The 19,740-nt window shown below is 39.8% G+C and overlaps 2 protein-coding genes across 5 annotated transcripts in view; one reads left to right on the top strand and one right to left on the bottom strand.

Moving 5' to 3' along the window:
• Positions 1-6,419, top strand: part of rbks (ribokinase) — an 82,601-nt gene extending 76,182 nt beyond the window's left edge. The window contains exon 9 of one of the 3 annotated variants that reach the window (XR_015512523.1): positions 6,037-6,418. Coding sequence is in view for 1 of the 3 variants with exons in the window: in NM_001002117.1 (NP_001002117.1) it covers positions 6,037-6,210 (174 nt within the window). In the remaining 2 variants the exon portion in view is untranslated. 3 annotated transcript variants of the gene reach the window in all.
• Positions 6,393-16,280, bottom strand: mrpl33 (mitochondrial ribosomal protein L33). 2 transcript variants are annotated; one of them, NM_001303122.1, is made up of 4 exons: positions 16,146-16,280; positions 12,087-12,105; positions 10,323-10,429; positions 6,393-6,880 (listed from the first exon to the last, which is right to left on the bottom strand). In NM_001303122.1, exons 1-4 carry the CDS (start codon positions 16,165-16,167, stop codon positions 6,831-6,833), a joined length of 198 nt encoding a protein of 65 aa, NP_001290051.1. In that variant the 5' UTR covers positions 16,168-16,280; the 3' UTR covers positions 6,393-6,830. The 2 variants fall into 2 exon arrangements, 1 of the variants encoding a protein (NP_001290051.1); NR_130124.1 differs by lacking the exon at positions 12,087-12,105.
• Between the last annotated feature and the right edge of the window lie 3,460 nt (positions 16,281-19,740).

Here is a 19,740-nt window from a genome sequence, read left to right as displayed (position 1 = left end):
GCGGTCTTAAAGAGCACTTTTTTTCTGCTCGTGCTGCGTGTCCCTCCACCCTCACCACTCTTGGTGGTGGAGCGGCCAGGGGGTATGTGGCAACTCCTCAGGTTGAGTGCGCTATGGCGGTTAGTCCGCGCGGCGCCTCTTCTTGGTGGGGTCCGCCTCGTCTCCCATCCAAAGCCTGTAAGTTTCTGCTCCCCGGAGTCAGAGCTTGCAAAGCTACGGACCAGGCTGCTTCCGCCTTGCAAGCGATAGCCACCTACCAGCGCTACCAAGCGCAGGCGCTGGCCGAGCTGCACGAGGGTGGGTCCAACCCAGGCTTATGAGCTTCGCACCGCAGCCGACTAAGCTCCTCGGACTACTGAGTCCGCTGCGTGTGCTTTGGGGAGGACGATGTCCACACTAGTGATCCAGGAGCGCCACCCCTGACTAGAACCTGGCTGGTATGTGCAAAGTCGACAAAGTCCGCTTTCTTGACTCGTCCATATCCCAAGCTGGTCGGCGACACTGTCTGCGAATTCACCCAGGAATTCGAGGCAGTGAGAGAGCAGTCTGATGGGTGATGTCTTATCGGCGGATCCGTAGCCCGCTCCGCCCGCCGTGCCATCCATACCTGCTCCTCGCCGAAGGCGCCCGCCTACGAGAGCTGCACCGCCCCCGCACACGCCTCTGGCGAAGCGAGCGCGTCGAGCACCTCGGAAGCAGGCAGCTCCCCCTGCCCAGAACGCCGCTAAGTCCGGCAACGGACCGCGAAGCGTCCCTGGGACAGGTCATCTGGAGAAGAGGGAACTTGCTCTTCCCCGCTGGAGGGCGGGGCGCCATTTCCAACGGCACCTTTTACTGCCATGAAATGAAAGGGCACTTTTTCACTTCCCCGGATGTGACAGCCCAAAATCTGCCAGTCTGAGACACTGTGCTCTCTAGCTCGCAGGTTCGGTGCGCTCCGCCAGTGGCTCACAAGCACTGCAAGCCCTGCCAGTCTGGGACGCGCCGCCTCTCAGCTCGCAGGGTCTGCATGCTCCGCCAGCGGCTCACGGGTGCTGGGGGGACGGTCTCCCTTCTCCCAGCCCCCAAGCCCCTTTTCCGGAGTCAGGGTGCGGAGCCAGAGCGAATCGCTCTCCTCCAGCTCTTCTGTGGGACCCTCGCGCTCCCCGGATCAGCACACCCGCTCCATGCTGCCCCTCCGCGGGTACGTCAGTGATTGCTGCGATGATGTCATTAGCGAGGGCTCTGCCTGCCTGGTTAGCGCGGGCCAGCCCCTCGCGGTGGCTCATACGCACGATCAGACTCGGCTACGAACTTCAGTTCTCGAAACGGCCTCCCAAGTTCACGGGCGGGTATTTCCCCAGGGTCAATAGCCCCTATCCGCCCCTGTCTTGCGAGAGGAGATTGCTGCCCTCTTGGCGAAGGGTGCAATCGAGCCGGTACCTCCAGCCGAGATGAAGAGCGGATTTTACAGCCCGTACTTCATCGTACCCAAAAAGAGCGGTGGGTCACGGCCAATCCTAGATCTGCGCGTTTTGAATCGCTGCCTTCACAAGCTGTCGTTCAGAATGCTTACGCAGAGGCGCATCCTCCGATGCGTTCGTCCTCAGGATTGGTTTGCAGCCATAGACCTGAAGGACGCGTATTTTTATGTCTCCATTCTTCCACGCCACCGTCAGTCTCTGCGGTTTGCGTTCGAAGGTCGAGCATGGCAGTACAAGGTCCTCCCCTTCGGGCTCTCTCCGTCTTCGTGGGTCTTCACCAAACTCGCGGAGGGTGCCCTAGCGCCCCTGCGGCTCGCGGGCATCCGCGTACTCAATTATCTCGACGACTGGCTGATTTTAGCCCACTCTCGGGAGTAATTGACTGCGCACAGAGACGAGGTGCTCCGGCATCTTCGCCGATTGGGGTTGCAGGTCAACTGGGAAAAGAGCAAACTCTCCCCGGTGCAGAGGATCTCTTTTCTCGGAATGGAGCTGGACTCGGTCACCATGGTAGCGCGCCTCTCCGGAGAGCGCGCTCGCCTGCTGCTGAACTGTCTGAGGGGGCTCGACAGCAATTAGTGATCCCACTGAAACATTTTCAGAGGCTCCTGGGGTATATAGCTTCCACTGCGGCTGTCACGCCGCTCGGATTGCTCCATATGAGACCACTTCAGCACTGGCTTCAAGATCGAGTTCCAAGACGCGCATGGCATGCGGGCAAACACCGAGTCTCCGTTACTGCGCTGTGTCGCCGCACCCTCAGCCCCTGGAACGACCCCTCGTTCCTGCAGGCCGGTGTGCCTCTGGGACAGGCGTCCAGTCATATTGTTGTCTCAACAGATGCTTCCAGCACAGGCTGGGGAGCCGTGTGTCGCGGGCATGCAGCTGCGGGCCTGTGGGTAGGTGCCCAGCTGCGTTGGCATATCAATCGCCTAGAGCTGTTGGCAGTGTTCCTTGCTCTCCGGCTTTTTTTTCCGGTGCTGGAGCAGCAACACGTGCTGGTCAGGACGGACAGTACGGCGGCAGCAGCGTATATCAACCATTTGGGGGGTATGCGCTCTCGCCGCATGTCTCAGCTCGCCCGCCGTCTGCTCCTCTGAAGTCACCCGCGGCTGTAGTCGCTGCGCGCCATTCACTTCCCAGGTATGCTCGACCGTGCAGCCGATGTGCTCTCACGGCAGCAGATTCACTCTGGAGAATGGAGACTCCACCCCGAGTCTGTCCAGCTGATTTGGGCGCGGTTCGGGGAGACCCAGATCGATCTGTTGCTTCCCCCGAGTACGCTCATTGCCAGTTGTTTTATTTCCTGACCGCTCTCTCGGCACGGATGCACTGGCCCACGGCTGGCCTCGGGGCATACGCAAGTATGCGTTTCCCCCAGTGAGCCTGATCGCGCAGTTACTGTGCAAGGTCAGGGAGGACGAGGAGCAGGTTCTGCTAGTTGCGCCCCTCTGGCCCAACCGGACCTGGATATCAGAGCTCTCCCTCCTCGCGACGGCCCTCCCATGGCAGATCCCTTGAGAGAGGACCTACTTTCTCAGGGACAAGGCACCGTCTGGCACCCTCGTCCCGATCTCTGGAACCTCCACGTGTGGTCCATAGACACGAGGAAGACTTAGGTAACCTGCCTCCTGCAGTGGTTGATACCATCACTCAGGCTAGAGCCCCCTCTACGAGGCGCGCCTACGCCCTGTAGTGGAGTCTATTCACTGAGTAGTGTGTCTCTCGCAGAGAAGACCCCCGATCTTGCCAGATCAGTGTTGTGCTCTCTTTCCTTCAAGAGAAGCTGGACAGTAGGCTGTCGCCCTCCACTCTCAAGGTTTACGTTGCCGCCATCTCCGCTCACCATGACGCGGTGGCTGGTGGCACCGTGGGAAAGCATAACCTCATCATCCGGTTCCTCAGAGGCGCTAGGCGAATTAATCCAACTCGCCCCCCTCTCACGCCCTCTTGGGATCTCGCCCTCGTTCTCACGAGCCTGCGATTTGATCCCTTCGAGCCACTCGATACAGTATCTTTAAGATTTCTGTCCCTGAAGACAGCTCTGCTGGTCGCGTTGGCCTCCATTAAGAGGGTCGGGGACCTGGAGGCATTTTCGGTCAGTGACTCGTGCCTGGAATTCGGGCCGAGATTTTCTCACGTTATCTTGAGACCCCGCCCGGGTTATGTGCCCAAAGTTCCTACCACTCCCTTTAGAGATCAGGTAGTAACCCTGCAAGCGCTGCCCCCGGAGGAGGCAGACCTAGCCCTGTCCTTCCTTTGTCCAGTTCGCGCTCTGCGCATTTATGTGGACCGGACTCAGAACTTTAGATCTTCTGAGCAGCTCTTTGTCTGTTATGGCGGACGGCAGCAGGGAAGTGCCGTGTCTAAACAACGTTTATCCCATTGGATTGTGGAGGCCATTTCATGTGCTTATTGAGCAGAGGTCAGCCGCGCCCCCTGGGAGTGCGTGCGCACTCCACTCGGAGCGTCGCATCCTCTTGGACATGTGCGTGCGGCGCTTCTTTAACAGACATTTGTAGAGCTGCGGGTTGGGTGACACCCAACACATTTGCAAGATTTTATAATCTGCGAGTGGAGCCGGTTTCCTCAAGGGTGTTAGGTACCTTTGGTGATTGAGGAAACAACTCGGTAGGTGTTGTACACGCTTGCGGTGCCTTTTTTCCCTAACTCGGAGAGATATGCACCCTCCTGTCTGTCAGTAAAGTTCCCCATTCGGTAAGCCCTGCAGATTCCTCCGAGGCCCCCAGCACTGACTCAGCGGAGGAGTCACTTGCTGGACCATTACGTTGTAGGTCTGCCCGCTGGTCAGCCCGCGTTTTGGGTATAGGTGCCTGCTATGGCCGATCCCCGCTGGTGATCCCCATATGCTTTTCCGCCACGGTTAAGTTCCCCCCCCTGGGTGGACCTGTGCTTTCCCTATCTGCTAACCACCTTCTTATGCGCACTCCCCTTTCTCAGGGTTAGTCCATATGTAATTCCATTTGTTCCCCTATTGGGTGCGGATGGTCTCCGCAGCGTCCTCCCTACTGGGATGGCACGCTTCCCAATGTACTGTCGTATATTCCTAGAATTATCTAGACGTTAGCGACTCCCAAAAAAATATACCTATTCCGTAAAACTTCTTTTGAAGTGGGATAAGTTAGAGCCAAGGGCACGTTGGAGGACCGCGCTTCTCATGATCTGGGTGCGTCACGCTTGCCTGACCGCTCTCTCATGGTTGGTGTTGGTAAGGTGCAGTCTTTATGGCGCTTTCAATGGGCTCCCATACGTGGATTTAGAACATCAAATCCACTTATAGTGCTGGAGTTCCCACCGAAGGGGAACGTTCGAGGTTACTAAAGTAACCCTTCGTTCCCCGAGGAGGGGAACGGAAGCACTATACTCCGTCGCCATAATGACTGTCCCTTAGCTGTTAAAAGTCTCTTCAGCTTAAAAAGGATAGCGTCTGCTGGCGCCAGGTGTGCTTATATACTCAGTTGATTGCATATGCTGCACACCTGCGCAGGCTTGCGCTGCCAATTCATTCTTAATTGGCCCGTTCAATACTCTTTCAGACGAGTAGCTTCTGAACCGAATCTCCCATACGTGGATTTAGAACATCAAATCCACTTATAGTGCTTCCGTTCCCCGAGAAGGGTTACTTTAGTAACCTCGAACGTTCTCTTTGAATCTCTGTGTGTGTGTATATATGTATGTATAGATGAGCAATTCCAAGCAAGCTTAGACCCGGAAGCTGCTTTGCATGACGTCACACTTAACAAGCAGATAGCATCATGGCGTAATAATCAAAGAACCATAACCTGGCTGCAGCAGGCACAATGATATTAAGCAGCACCTGAAAATAGTCCCCAGCTAGATAACTGTGCAATGTAATCGCATTGTAACTACAGAAGGGTCCAGCTTAAAATAGGAAAGTTATCAAAACTATTTTTCTTTTAAATAATGGACCATTTTCGAATTTTCAGGTTTCTCAGTAGTGGAAGACGTCATAGCTGGGTAAACTTAGAGCACAGTGAATGGGAGAGAACAATAATATATTTTTTTAAAACCCTATTTACAAAACCACACTATGGTGTTATCAAGACTTTCAGAAAAAGGAAAAAAAAATAGTGTGTGAGACTGATGACAGCAGTCAGAGGAGAGAATAACGTCAAAGTTACTCTCAGTCCCATAGATGCTGCACTGGAAACACATCGCATAAGCGGTAATTTTTTTGTAATTCAACGCAAAGATGATAAAATACATGCATAAATACATATAAATGTTCATATGTTTTTTTTAAATCTAAATATTAAATAATTTAAATGATTTAAGTTTATGATGACCATTAAACGCATCAGTTTTGTGAAAAGGGTCCATGTTCTAAACTGACTCAATGATTTAAGCCAAACTAAGCTTAAATGTGCTTCTTTCAAACTGAGAAGTCATCTGATTGGATTTAAAAAAACTCAATTGTTTAACTCTAGGTGACTTGTAAAATGAGCCTATTTCCCAAGACAAAAAAGTGGAGTGTTACTTTAATAGCTCTTCTCCTAAACTGTTTGATTTTGTGTATTAACTGTCTCAACAGGGTGCAGGCGACAGCTTTATTGGGGCTCTGGCTTTTTACATGGCTCATTATCCAGCAATGCCAATGGAAGAGATGGCCAGAAGAGCAAACTTTGTCACAGCGGTGTCTGTACAAACTGTCGGCACTCAAACATCTTTTCCATTTCGGAAGGATCTGCCAACTGAACTATTCTGAAGGTGACCCCGAGGTTCTTGGCTTTTAAAAAGACATAACACATCAATCTGTGCACATTGTCTACACAATTGTTTTTATAACCAACAATACTAGAGCTCTTCATGATGTAACTTCCGAGCATTATTCATTTTTGAATGAGCGTACCATTGTATGACCCAAAACAATTTTTTTTTTTTTTTTTAATAAATCAATGCATCAAAAACTCTCATCATTTTCATCATCTCTTTTTTACTTGATAACAATTATGTACATGTTCTCACATTTTTTTTTATTAAATACCTTTTGCAGGGTAATTATTCAAACATTTCCCTTTAGCCTAAAGGAATCTGTCATTGTGTAGGTGGTTGATTATTTACAGTAGGTCAAAACGTTGACTTGGTACAAAAAAGGAAGCAAAACAACCAAACAAATCCAACATAATGCGCTTCTTTCTAAATGGTCTTAACAGCACATTGTCCTGACAGGATATATATCTCCTTTATGGTATCATAACACCAGTGGTCCACACAGCACTTCTTCCTTCATAGTTGTTTCATTCATTACCATTCTGTAGCAGTTCTTTCATTCCACTTTAAAGGTTCCATAGTGTCTATCAGCTATCGGTGGGAGTCTCTTCCATTTTAGAGAGATCGTACCTTCTTCTTTTCAAAGAACAGGACATGTTTGTTCACTGTGGAGAGGAACAAAGAGACAAAAACAGTAACTAAAATAAGTAACAACACCATTAATAAATTAATTATTAAAACAAAAATAAAATTGTATTAAATGTAATTAAAATTAAATTAAATCTAATATGATCGATCGCAAGATCGGATTTGGCTCGGTACCAGCTGACCGATAACTGATCCATTAAAAATATGCAGTATGGAACCGATATCTGATCCAAGTATCAGGATCGGTGCATCCCTACTTTTAGCTTAGCATAAAACATTGTATTAGATTAGACCGTTAGCATGTAGCTCACAAAAATGGCTCCTGTTTAAAGATTGACAATTCTGTAGTTACATAGTGTGTGTGTGTGATTAAAAATGAAAAGTTTTTATTGTGGCAAGGCCATAGCCATAATAGCAACTCAATATATGCTAGGAACTATGTTCTCATTCTGGCGTAATAATCAGGGAACTTTACTGCCATTCCATGACTGCAGCAGGCTTGGATATATGTATGTTGCCATGACACAGGGTCAAACTTTGAAACTCTCTTTGGGCGCTTTTGAAGCTCTTAATATGCTCAGAATTATATGAAATTACACAAATATCAGAGATGTGGACTGTTCGACATTGGAAAAAACATTAGATATGGGTGCAGTCGGGGGATCTCTAGTGCCAGTGTTTGTCTTTATTTATTATACTTAGCCCTTCCCCTCATTTTGTATGTTCACGTGAAGGGGTCCCAATTCTCTTTAGCTTGATGACATAGGGCTAAGGGGCAGGGGTAGATAGCCCTTCGAACTGAGATTTTTCTGGACCACACTCAAAACCGAGGGGTAAGGGGTGAAAAAAGGGGAAAAACACCTAATAAATTAAGTGATTATTTGCTTAAAACAAGCTTAATCATTTACTAATGGGTTAAGAAAAACAATCTTAATAAGATAGATATAATCTCGAACAGAAGTTAAGCATCATTTCATTTTCCCATGAAATTTTTCTTGTCTGTTCTTGATTTAAGATTTTCTACATATTTAGACTGGAAAGAAAGAAAGAAAGAAAGAAAGAAAGAAAGAATGAATAAAAACTTGAGTCTTTAGTTTTGCAAAGTAACTCTACCACCTCTGCTTTATTACTGTTATTACTCCTATTGCTAGTGGGTTTAAAATATTCTGGAACCTGGAGTCATTTTTTTTAGGTGACCATGTTTCCTTGGCAACGCGTCATGTTTGTCATGTGACACACCGCAGCCACAATAGCGCTGTATGACAGATGTATCCCTTTTAATTAGTTTTTTTCCATTTTAATTCAACACATTCACACGTTTGCTAATCATGTTATCAACTACCTGATATTCCAATTCACATGATCGTGTAAGTGATGGTGATCTATAACATGAGATGGGCATTGCCATGTTTACTTGCGGCCGCGCGTTTGCCTCAAAAGTAGAACATGCAGGATTCAGCATGTAAATTCTTAAGTTCCTCCAAAAACACATGCAAGTAAGTGGCTGGTGATCTTAGAGAAGAATAAATTCAACTTAGAGTTCCTTTCACTATGTGTAATGTGTATCTGATATGAATAAAACATATTGGCAAATTATATTTGAATAGATTTTTAGACTTCCCTGTGTGTTTTGCAAACACAATGTTTTGTTTTACTAGTACTTGTGTGTATTTGCATGTCTAAAAGTTAAACTAAGCATTAGGCGGTTAAAACGCTGCATAATTGTGATGATATGACACGTCTTTCTCTGACTCAGCGCCAGCCAATGCACCAAATCTCAGTTTGATTCTTTTCAGTAGCTACTCTGAAGGGTAAACGAGCTAACGCTAACTTGTCACGCTGGATAACAAGTAAAACACCAGCACCAGGGACTTAACGATCCTCACTTCAAAACGATACAAAAGTATGATTCTGTAGTGATTTACCAGAACTGAAGTGTTGATTTAATAATCAAACGTCCCCGTGTCACGCGACACAACGAATGGATTATAAAATTTGTTGCCAATGCTTCTAGTAATCGATTTTTATCAATTTAATCGATTCGTTGTTGCAGCCTTAAACTCCTTCACAGCAGTCCCACAACATTCTGTAACACGATGACACTCAAATCCCCCATCAGAAAAGTCTAGTGGCTGGGAATGAGCGTTTTAATGTTAACAACTATAATGTTAATGTTGTTTTTCATGCGTTTACATAAATGAATATGGCCACTATGTAAATGCACACTTTAGTTTATGATCTTATGCTTTCAGTGATTTCCTGAAACAAATACTTAAACATAACACAACTGGAACAACTACAGCAGTCGTGAGAGTCCATCTCATACAAAACAGAGTACAAAAGAGAATTGAGATAAGCCTTAATGTAAAACACATAAGCAGCTTTAAGGAATATAAAACTTCCTTAAAGATTTGGGAATTGTGTTGAAGTTTTAAGGCATGTGATTGGATGATAATAAAAAATGCCTTCATGCGGACAGTTTATGGCATCAGGACCAAAGCCCATGTTAATCAAGAAAGTTGATAGTCAGTAGTCAGTACTGTGACCATGGCTGTTTTTGCTTCTATAGTAACTGTTGCCTGGGATTTTTGCTAATAATTTAATCTTTATAATTACTAATAAAAGTGATTTTTATACAAAATCATACAGTGATGTATATGTATTCAAACTAAAAGTTCTAAAAGTGAAAGCATCACCACCATGAGCTCAAGGATTCAGTTCTTGAGCTCTCAATCTGAAGATGATTTTAAATATGAAAAGCGAATGTTCATCATTGTCAATATACAGTAATAAAGAATAAAGAAAAATAATATATATAAAAGAAATTGTGTTAGGCATCTGGTGAGGTTTTTTTTTTTAAACAAAGAACCACATTTTTGGAGTTTAATGATTGAACTAGTTTTGATTAGCCATTGGACTACTTTTGTTGTGAAAACCTGGCAACTCTGACCAGTTGTGTCTACATTGGGGGGCCAAATGGGGCTAAAATGAAACAGGTCACCCCACTGCACAACATATTTAACTTAAATATTTACATAATTAAACATGTTGCTCATTGATCCCCATTGGCAGAAATATATGAACGACTTTAAATCATTTTCATCAGTCCTGATAAATAATGCCTCCTCCCCTTGAAATTTGAGCGTTTTACATTCAGAGATGTTGTTTATGTTCACATAGCAACATTAAACATCAATTAAAGTTTAAAGCATAATAATAGTGGACCACCTCTTTAACATTATTCAAACCGTAATGGAAAAAAGTCATGATCTTATAGTGAACTGAGGTAACAGTGACATGTTTTGCATTTGCAAAAAAAAAAAAAAAGTGAAATAAAATATAAACAAGATGAAAACGTTTAGTTAGGTTTTTACGCAAAGATTAATGAATAAGGCACCGATTCACATGGAAATCAACAATAAAGAAAATTAAATTATAAACTAATTCTGACTGTCTCACCTATGGGGTCATTCTTCCGCAAAACCAGTTTTTCTCTCAGTCGTCCTCTTTTGGTGTTAAAAGAATAACCGGTGCCAGCAGCACTCACCATTTGAACCAGCAATGTCCTAAAACACAAGAATTAGACTCTTAAATGTACCGGTCTTTAAATGACACATTTACATTTTAATACATTTACATTTGACTGATACATTTAAAAATTCTCAAATGTATCATTCATTAAACATTAGACAAAGCAGCATCTCAGAGCTAACTGCATTTAACCATTACCAGAGTTTTCAAGTTGACTATTGTAGTTCTCAACAACAATTGAGCTAAAGTTGGTTTTATATTCGCACTTTTGTTCATTATTCTGACACTACTTTGAATATTGGGTCTGAAATCGCACACAAGTCTGGCTTGAAAACAAAATGAGTACTATTTAACGGTGAATTCCTAACTGACTATGATTTCCCCATTTAGAATTTGCAACGAATACTTTTCTGAAATTATATTATTAAGGAGAAAGTCTAAACGTGAGATTATAAAACCAACGTTACCTCTATTCAATAACAGAACATGTAATATTGCCCTTGAAATGTTTTATCCAATGCAAAATTGTATTTATTACTACTAGGGGTGTAACAATACACCAAAGGCACGATTCGGTTCAGTTCACAGTTTGAGCCACGGTTTGGTTTCTGTTTGCTGTGGGGTTAGGGTTGATGTCATGTTAACAGCAATGCTAGGGAACAATAGATTCACTTAATAACAAGTAGGGCTGCTCGATTTTTCGGAAAAATCATAATCACGATTATTTTGGTCATAATTGTAATCACGATTATTCCAAACGATTATTAGTTGAAGTCAAAATTATTAGCACTCCTGAGAGTTTTTTTTTTAAATAAATATTTTTCCCAAACGATTTTTAACAGAGCAAGGAATTTTAACAGTATTTCATCTAATATTTTTCTTCTGGAGAAAGGCTTATTTGTGTTGTTTTGGCTAGAATAAAAGCAGGTTTAAATATTTTGAAACCTCTTTTAAGGTCAATATTATTAGCCCCTTTAGGCAATATATATTTTTGATTGTCTGCAGACGAAACTACTATTATATAATGACTTGCCTAATTACCCTAATCAAGCTTTTGAATCACATTTTCAATTTGAATGTTTGTATTTAAAAAAATATTGTCTAAAATATTATGAGCTGTCATCATAGCAAAGATAAAATTAATCGGTTATTAGAAATGAATGATGTGCACGCTTTCGGTTTCATTTTCACTGCTAAGTGCTGTTCATACTTCGCGCGGCTCTCAAACGATCACTCTGTGCCACAAACTGAATATTATTTACAACTTTATAACCTGTTACTCACAGCATATGCAGGTTCTGTTCTCTAAAGTAGACGCGCGCGCATCTATCATTAGGTAGGGCATACACCCGCACAGTCAGCAGCTCACGTCACGTGTGTTTTTACGGCCGCGAATACAGCATAATATTAAGACAAAAATTACACTTTTAGGTGAATTACACCTTATAAATACAGTGTGTGACTCTTTTAACATCATTTGGAGGTGTCAATGTCACTGAGCAACGTATGTGAAACAATGAAAGACTCGTGCAGCAACCTTTGCTTCTCCCCTAAACTTGAAAATATGATTGGCACATTCGTAGAAATGCTGGATTAAGATCGTCTAGGGGTTGAATCGAGATTGCGATCTTTTAACGAATAATTGGGCAGCTCTATGATACAAAATGTAAAAAAACATGAGGGAATACTCACTTGGATTTGCTCTTGGCAACTAGATTGGGTAAGAAAAGGAGACAACAAACAAAAGTTATTAGCATTAAGAATGAACAGTGTGATAAATTGTAACACATAACATTGAGGTAAAGTTGGTTTTATATTTGCACATTTGTTTACTGACAACTTGTGACATGATCCCTAAACTGTTTACCATGGTACTTTGAATATTCGATCCGAAGTCACATGTAAGTGTTGGGGAAAGTTACTTTTGCAGTTACAATATTGAGTTACTCATCAAAAAAGTAACTAGTTTTGTTACATTTTTTTTTAGTAAGTAATGCGTTTTGTTACATTTGAGTTAATTTTACAAATCTTTTTATTACCTGGCTGTATTCTGTTCAGCAATTAAAGGCTCGTACACACCAAGGTGCTTTTCATTTGCGTTTGACATCAGTGTGTTTCAAGGTGCTTTTCCGCATTCAAACCCAAGCGATTTTTACTGGAGTCGAGCAGAAGAGTATGCAAAATCACTCCTTGACGTTGATGGCGCTTAATGAAAAACAGAAAGACCCTGGTGCACAGGGTGGCGCTACACAAATTAACGCTTCTGACACACACTTGTAACACAGAAGAAAAAAAAAGAAGAAGAGAGAAAGATTACACACTTGTTGTTGTTAAATTTACTGGCAATTCGGACGAGCATGGATGGTTAAAGTAGCAGCTCCAGCTCTAGCGATGGAGAAATGATTATTGTTGACCAGTGCAATAAGCAGCTTAAACATTCATATCGCCTCTGGGCATCTTCTTCAATGTGTGCTCACATTCACAGTTTTGCACTTGAGCACCTCCAATTGCTGTTTACTGTAACTTCAGCAGCTCCGTGCACGTGAACAAATATACCAATCTGGGGTGAGTTTCCAAAACAACGGCTAAACTATCATGGGAAAAGAACGATGTAGTGATGAGTGTTTACCAAAACCAGTAGTTTCTCTGTCACAGATCCATTGTTTGAACCACGTTAGTTAAAACGCAAAACGCCCATAATGATGGTCTAAATGGGGTGGTAACAACTTCTTTAGAGAAGAACCCCATGATGTATTTGTGCAAATTGTATTGTTTTACATGCAGACAGGTTTTTAAAAAATCCAATATTAGTTTTAGTTAAAACATGCATGTTTCCTTTACAAATATTATTAAGAAAATTACATTTTTTTTTTCTAAAACATACAATATTTTTCAAAAGCTAACACGTATTCTATTAACATATTTAAATCATTTAAATAAATAATTAATGAGGCTATTTATTAGGAAATTAAATTTAATATTTATTATTTATTAAGAAATGAAAAAAAATCCTATTTATTAATAATAATAATAATAATGATGATGATGATGATGATGATGGTGATTATTATTATTAAGTAGGATATTGTTCATTTATTTTTTTTTAAAGTCTACTTTTACATTTTGACACATGCAAACCACTGCAGAAATGTTCTAACCAACAGGCCTGTGTCATATACAGTACAGATACTTAGTAAGATACTTAATAAATAACCTACTATAAAATAAAAGCATTGTACGTATACGTATGGTGTGTTTTTTTGTTTTCACAAGCTTTGGAGACGTAACATAAATTCCGCTTTTAAATAATTGGTCACCTATAGCTTTCAACATGAGCCACAGCTGTGTTCAAAATGACATCAATGTTTTTAAAGTGCACCGCGAAGCGAGCACAATTGTAAACATGTAGATCGCTAAAACTGAACTGTAAAAGTACTTTGAAAGCAAATTACACATAAGAGTGATGATTTTAATGTTTTTTTTTTATACAAGTCTAAGTTTAAATGTTAGAATGTTCTAAATAAATAGGGCATAAGGGGGATAACTGGGAATAGAACACAGACAGGAACTATGTTTCTAACTACAGCTCCAGGGGTGTAGTCGTAAGCATACAAGTTTGCGACGCAGCTTGCGTCTGTTCGTTGGAACGATGGATTTGGAAACGTCAAATCTTCAAACTATGTTTGTAATGACACAACTTGCGCCTTTAGAAACCATAGTTTTCGGAAATGCGCCCCTGATTGGTGGAAAAGGTTTAGATGCAGCGCGTGAAAACAAAAAAAAAATGAGCACGATCACATTGGTGCCCATTATTTTGTCACAAGGCGTTAAACGTTGATGGATCACATTGGTGCCCATTATTTAGTGACAAGGCGTTAAACGTTGATGGAAAAAGTGAGCAAAAAAGCGTCCTGGTGTGACCAAGCCTTAACAATGCAATGTTTAACCTACACCAGGGATCACTAAACTTGTTCCTGGAGGTCCGGTGTCCTGCAGATTTTATCTCCAACCCTAATCAAACACACCTGAACAAGCTAATCAAGATCTTACTAGGTATACTTGAAACAACAAGGCAGGTGTGTTGAGGCAAGTTGGAGCTAAACTCTGCAGGACACCGGCCCTCCAGGAACAAGATTGGTGACCCCTGACCTACACCTTTATTTACCTTTAAAAACACATAAGAATAGAATTTTAAGATAATGTTATCGGAGAGCTTCTTAACCCTAGAACTATAAATGCCATATATAAAGATAAATGAAAGCTTAAAGCTGATACTTTTGTACTATTTGTATTACGTAAAATCACTGTCCAGTGTCCAGAGACTATATAATCCCCTTCTCTTTTTTCGACTGCGTGATTCATTGTGACTACTTTAGTTTTAATTTAGCAATTTAAAAGATAATTAAACTAAAAAAGTAACTTACATTACATTTTCAAAAAAGTAACTCAAATATTATTATTTATTTTTAAAAGTAATGCATTACTCCTTACGTTACTTAAAGTGATATTATTAATATTTTAGTAATATTATTATTATAATTGTTAACTCGCGTTGACTTGTAATGCGTTACCCCCAACACACAGTATAACTTCAAAACAACATTGGTACTATTTATTTGACTGGGAACATTGTAACTGATAGTCATTTCCTGCAAATATGATTTTATCATTTAAAATTTGCAAAGAATACTGGTCTGAAATCATATTCAGGAGAAAGTCAGAATGTGTGAATATAAAACCAATTTTACCTCAGTATATGAGGTAAAATTGGAAATACATTCATACATTTTGACTTTCTCCTGAAAAACCAAGCTTAAACCAGCCCAAGCTGGTTGGCTGGTTTTACCTGGTCAACCAGCCTGGTTTTAGAGGGGTTTTGGCCATTTCGATGGTCAGGCTGGAAAATGAAGTCATGCTTTGAAGTCATACTTGCATGCTATTTCTGATTGAATATTCAAAGTAACATGGTAAACAATATTGGGACTTCTAAATGAAGGAATGTGCGAATATAAAACCAACTTTACCTCTATGGCTGGTCAAGCTGGTTTTAGCTGGCCATCTCCCAGCCTGACCAGCTAAGACCAGATTGGAAATGGCTGAAAACCAGCCTGGAAATGATTGAGGTAAAGTTGGTTTTATATTCGTACATTCGTTCAGGGACAGCTTTATACAGTGTTTACCATGGTACTTTGAATATTCGGACTGAAATCACGTGCAAGTATGACTTTAACAACATTAGCACTATATAATCAACTGTGAACAATGCTGTACTTTGATTTTTGTTTGCTGCTAATATGATTTTACTATTTAAAATTTCCAAATAATACTTTTCTGAGATTATATTATTAATGAGAGGCTAAATGTACGAATATAAAACCAACTTTACCTCTATCTGGAAATGGCCCAAACCCCTCTAAAACTGGTAGACCAGCTAAAAACAGCCAACCATTCTAGTCTGGTTTGAGATGGATTTTTCAGCAGGGAGTCGTTTGTGTGTGAGTGTTTGTTTATAAAGAGTTAGGTTAATCACCAAATAACATCTAAAACAAATATTCCAACACAGCATTTAAGAGTAACTGTCAGACCCGGATATATATTCGATTATACGTGAAAATAATGGCTAGTTACAGTTAGCATTGGCTTCGCTATTCAATGTAACGTTAGCTTCTCTGTTTTAAAGTCAACATAACTGATCACGATTACTCTGTCAAGCAGGGCTTGCAGATACTGCGTGATTATAGGTGTACTCACGGTTCACAGTAGTAAGAAACATTGTTATTCCTCTTTAACAGATCGCAAATAACAGGTCTGAAATGTCACATTGAGCTCCTGTCGCTTGAGGCTTCCGGGAACACCACAGTACTTCCGGTGTCATTGTACGTCATTGCCGAATCATGAGTTTTTTTTTGTTTTTGTTTTTTATTTGCCTTTCAAAAACAACAATTTAGGCCAAACTCAGTCCAAACATAATCTTACACAAACTGACTGAGACATGTCAGATATACAATGAATCAAGTACAAAACCAAACAAAAATAAATAAAAAACAATGTTCGAAATATCTTAATAAAACGAAACAAAAACAAATAAATAACACCATACCATGCAGACATCTAACAGAAACTCTGTAAGGGGTTAAATAAAACCATATTCAAGAAATAAATCATATAATCTTTTAGCCTTTTTAGCGCATTTTTAAAGCTTCTACATAGGTGGCAAACTCCTTTTTAAACACAATCAATTGAGGAGCTGTTTTCATAATTTTACATTTGTGGATGAAGAATTTAAGTAAAATGAGTAAACAATTTGCAGTAAAGTCCTCATCTTTGCTGTCCAAATGCACACCAAATTTCACAATGTCCCAATAAATAGAAGGAAACCTTGAAATGTATTGTTTTAACCAGACTCATTTGACCAAAAAGGATTAACCAAATTACAATGAAGAAATAGATGTTCAACAGTTTCAATATCACTATTGCAAAATTGACAAACATTACAATTCACATTAAATCTCTTTCTCAGAAACTCCTTTGCAGGGTAAATATCATACATAATTTTTAAATGTACTTCTTTGTATTTTGGAGGAAGAGGAAATATCAAATATTTGCATCTAATTTTTTAAACTAAATTCTTATTAAAATGTTGGAAAATATAATTTCTTTTAATAGGACCAGGATAGCATTCCTGTATAAGACATTTTCTAATAAATATATTTGTACATTTCTTGTCCATAAAATTTAACTTACCAATTTTAATGTCCCGAATTTTTGGTGTGACTGTGGAATAGACTAGTATCTCTTTTAACATATTAATTAATGGTAAGGGAATACTTCTAATTACTTTCAAATAATCTTTTTTAACACAATTAAAATTAAATATATTACCAAGTTCATTGCAACTGAAAAAACAACCATTCTTATCCAAAATATGCAGTACTGACCAAATACCATTTTGTGACCATTCCTCCAAAAAAAAAGATTTACGTTGCGTTAATATGCAGCGATTGTTCCATAAAGACACATTATGAGGACTGAAGTTATGTTTGTACAACATTTTCCAATACAACAAAACCTGCTTATGAAAATTGGAAAGTTTCAGAGGAATTTTAGATAATTCAAAGTCACATTGTAAAAAAAACTTTATACCTCCTAGTTTTTTAAACAAATAAGATGGGATTACAAACCAATAAGAATCCTCATTTTTCATAAATGTTTGCAGCCATTTAAGTTTAAGTACTCCGTTCATAATATCAAAATCTATAACCTTTAATCCACCTTCACTATATTCCCTAATTATGTCATCATTCCTAATATAATGATACTTTTTTCTCCAAATGAAGTCATAATTAATTTTATTTATTTCTTTTAACTTTTTTGATGAAATTGATAATGAAAAGCATGGATAATTTAATCTGGAAATACTTTCAATTTTTGTTAGTAATATTCTAAAATTAATACCTGCAATATTTTCATTTTTAACAAGAATTGCTAATAGTTCTGCAACCAAAATAAATAATAGAGGAGAGCTTCCACATCCTTGTCTTATTCCTCTGTTCACCTGAAAACGAGGAGTTGTTTTTTTGTTAATAGCAACAGAACTATTTATGTCCTTGTAAAGCATTTTAATTATATTTATAAAATTTGATCCAAAACCAAAAAACTTTAGGGTCTGAAAAAGAAACTGGTGTTCTACTTTATCAAATGCTTTTAAAAAATCCAGAAATAAAATAAAACTCTCTTCTTTAATAAAATTATTGTATTCTAGCATGTCCAGAACAAGCCTTATATTGTTATGAATAGATCTGCCTTTTAAAAATCCTGATTGAGTTTCGCTAGTTATTTGAGGTAGACCAATCTTTAATCTAGCAGCAATCACCCCTGAGAATATTTTGTAATCTGTATTAAGAAGCGTGATGGGTCGAAGATTATCTAATATTCTTTTATCCTTTCCAGGCTTTGGTATCAGAATAATGAGTCCCTGCTTCATAGTAGGCATTAGATTGTTATTTTTTATGCACTCTTGTAATGCTTCATATAAAAATACTTTGAGCTCTTCCCAAAAAAACTTGTAAAAATTTGAAGTTAGCCCATCTGGTCCAGGCGATTTATTAGTTTTCATTTTTTTTAGGACAGATCTAATTCATAAATGGAGAGATGTGAATCACAAAGGTCTTTGAATGAATCTTCAATTTTGGGGATACATTTTTTTATTTTTTTAAAAAACAATTCAGCGTCATCCTTGGAGTAAGATGACGTGAATAAGTTTGAGTAAAACTGTAAAACTTCTTTTGCCATTATATTTTCATCTGAACTTTCTACTTGATTAATTAACAAACTACTCATAGCATTTCTTTCTTGGCGTCTTTTTTCAAGATTACAAAAATATGAATTATTTTTTTCTCCAGCCTCCATCCAATTTGCTCTTGATCTTACATATGCACCCTTTGCCTTTCCAATATAAACTTCGTCTAATGAAGATTGTAAATGAATAAGTTTTTCTTTATCTACCTGTTTTAAAGTATGTTTACTGCAACACTCATTTATCTCATGTAATAATTTAATTTCTTTTTCTAATCTAATTTGTTTCAATTGTTTTCCATATATTATAGAGTATTCTCTAATTTTGAATTTTAAAAACTCCCATTTACAGCCGCTAGACATACTTTTGCTACCAATATCCTTTATAATCTTCTTTATCTGTTCACAATATTTTTCTTGAGATAAAAGCTCTGAATTAAATTTCCAATATCCTTTTGAGTAACTAGAATCAATATTTTGCTTTAAATTTAGCTCAATTACACAGTGATCGGTTAACGGTGCACTAGAGATAGAACAATTATACACGTATTTAAAAACAGTGTCCGTGCCGAGCCAGTAATCAATTCTTTATCTAGCCTTTGCGTTCGGTTTGACCCAAGTAAACTGTCTAATTCCAGGATTCCGCTTTCTCCAGATATCAATTAAATTATTTTGAACACAAAAATTATTAATTATGTTATTAACATGAGCTAACTTGTGCTTAGAGGGCTCCCTATCTAGCCATTCGTCTGGCGTTAAATTAAAATCCCCTCCAATCAAAATAAATTCTGTGGGATAGGTGATTTTTAATTCACTAATAATATCAGTAATTAAGCAGAGTAAATCATTATTTTGGCTGCGGTTGTTATACCCGTACACATTTATCAAAATAAGGAAGTGTTTATCTAAATTAAGAACAATTACTAACCAATGTCCATCATCATCAGCTTTGTGAAAAATTATCTTACCGGGACATTTCTGCAAACAAATAGCAACTCCTCCGGAATGATTTGTGCCGTGACTAAAAAAAATATCATCATGCCATTGATTA

Source organism: Danio rerio, chromosome 17 (assembly GCF_052040795.2).
Source record: "Danio rerio strain M-AB ecotype USA chromosome 17, GRCz13ab, whole genome shotgun sequence".
NCBI lineage: Eukaryota > Metazoa > Chordata > Actinopteri > Cypriniformes > Danionidae > Danio > Danio rerio.
This window is presented reverse-complemented; position numbering and strand designations above follow the sequence as displayed.

Excerpts from the sequence above, each read along its gene's own strand:
- mrpl33 (NM_001303122.1), bottom strand. The coding sequence starts at position 16,167 with ATGTTTCTTACTACTGTGAACC. Across the intron at positions 6,881-10,322 it reads GCGGAAGAATGACCCCATAG|TGAACAAACATGTCCTGTTC; the intron begins GTGAGACAGTCA and ends TCCTCTCCACAG.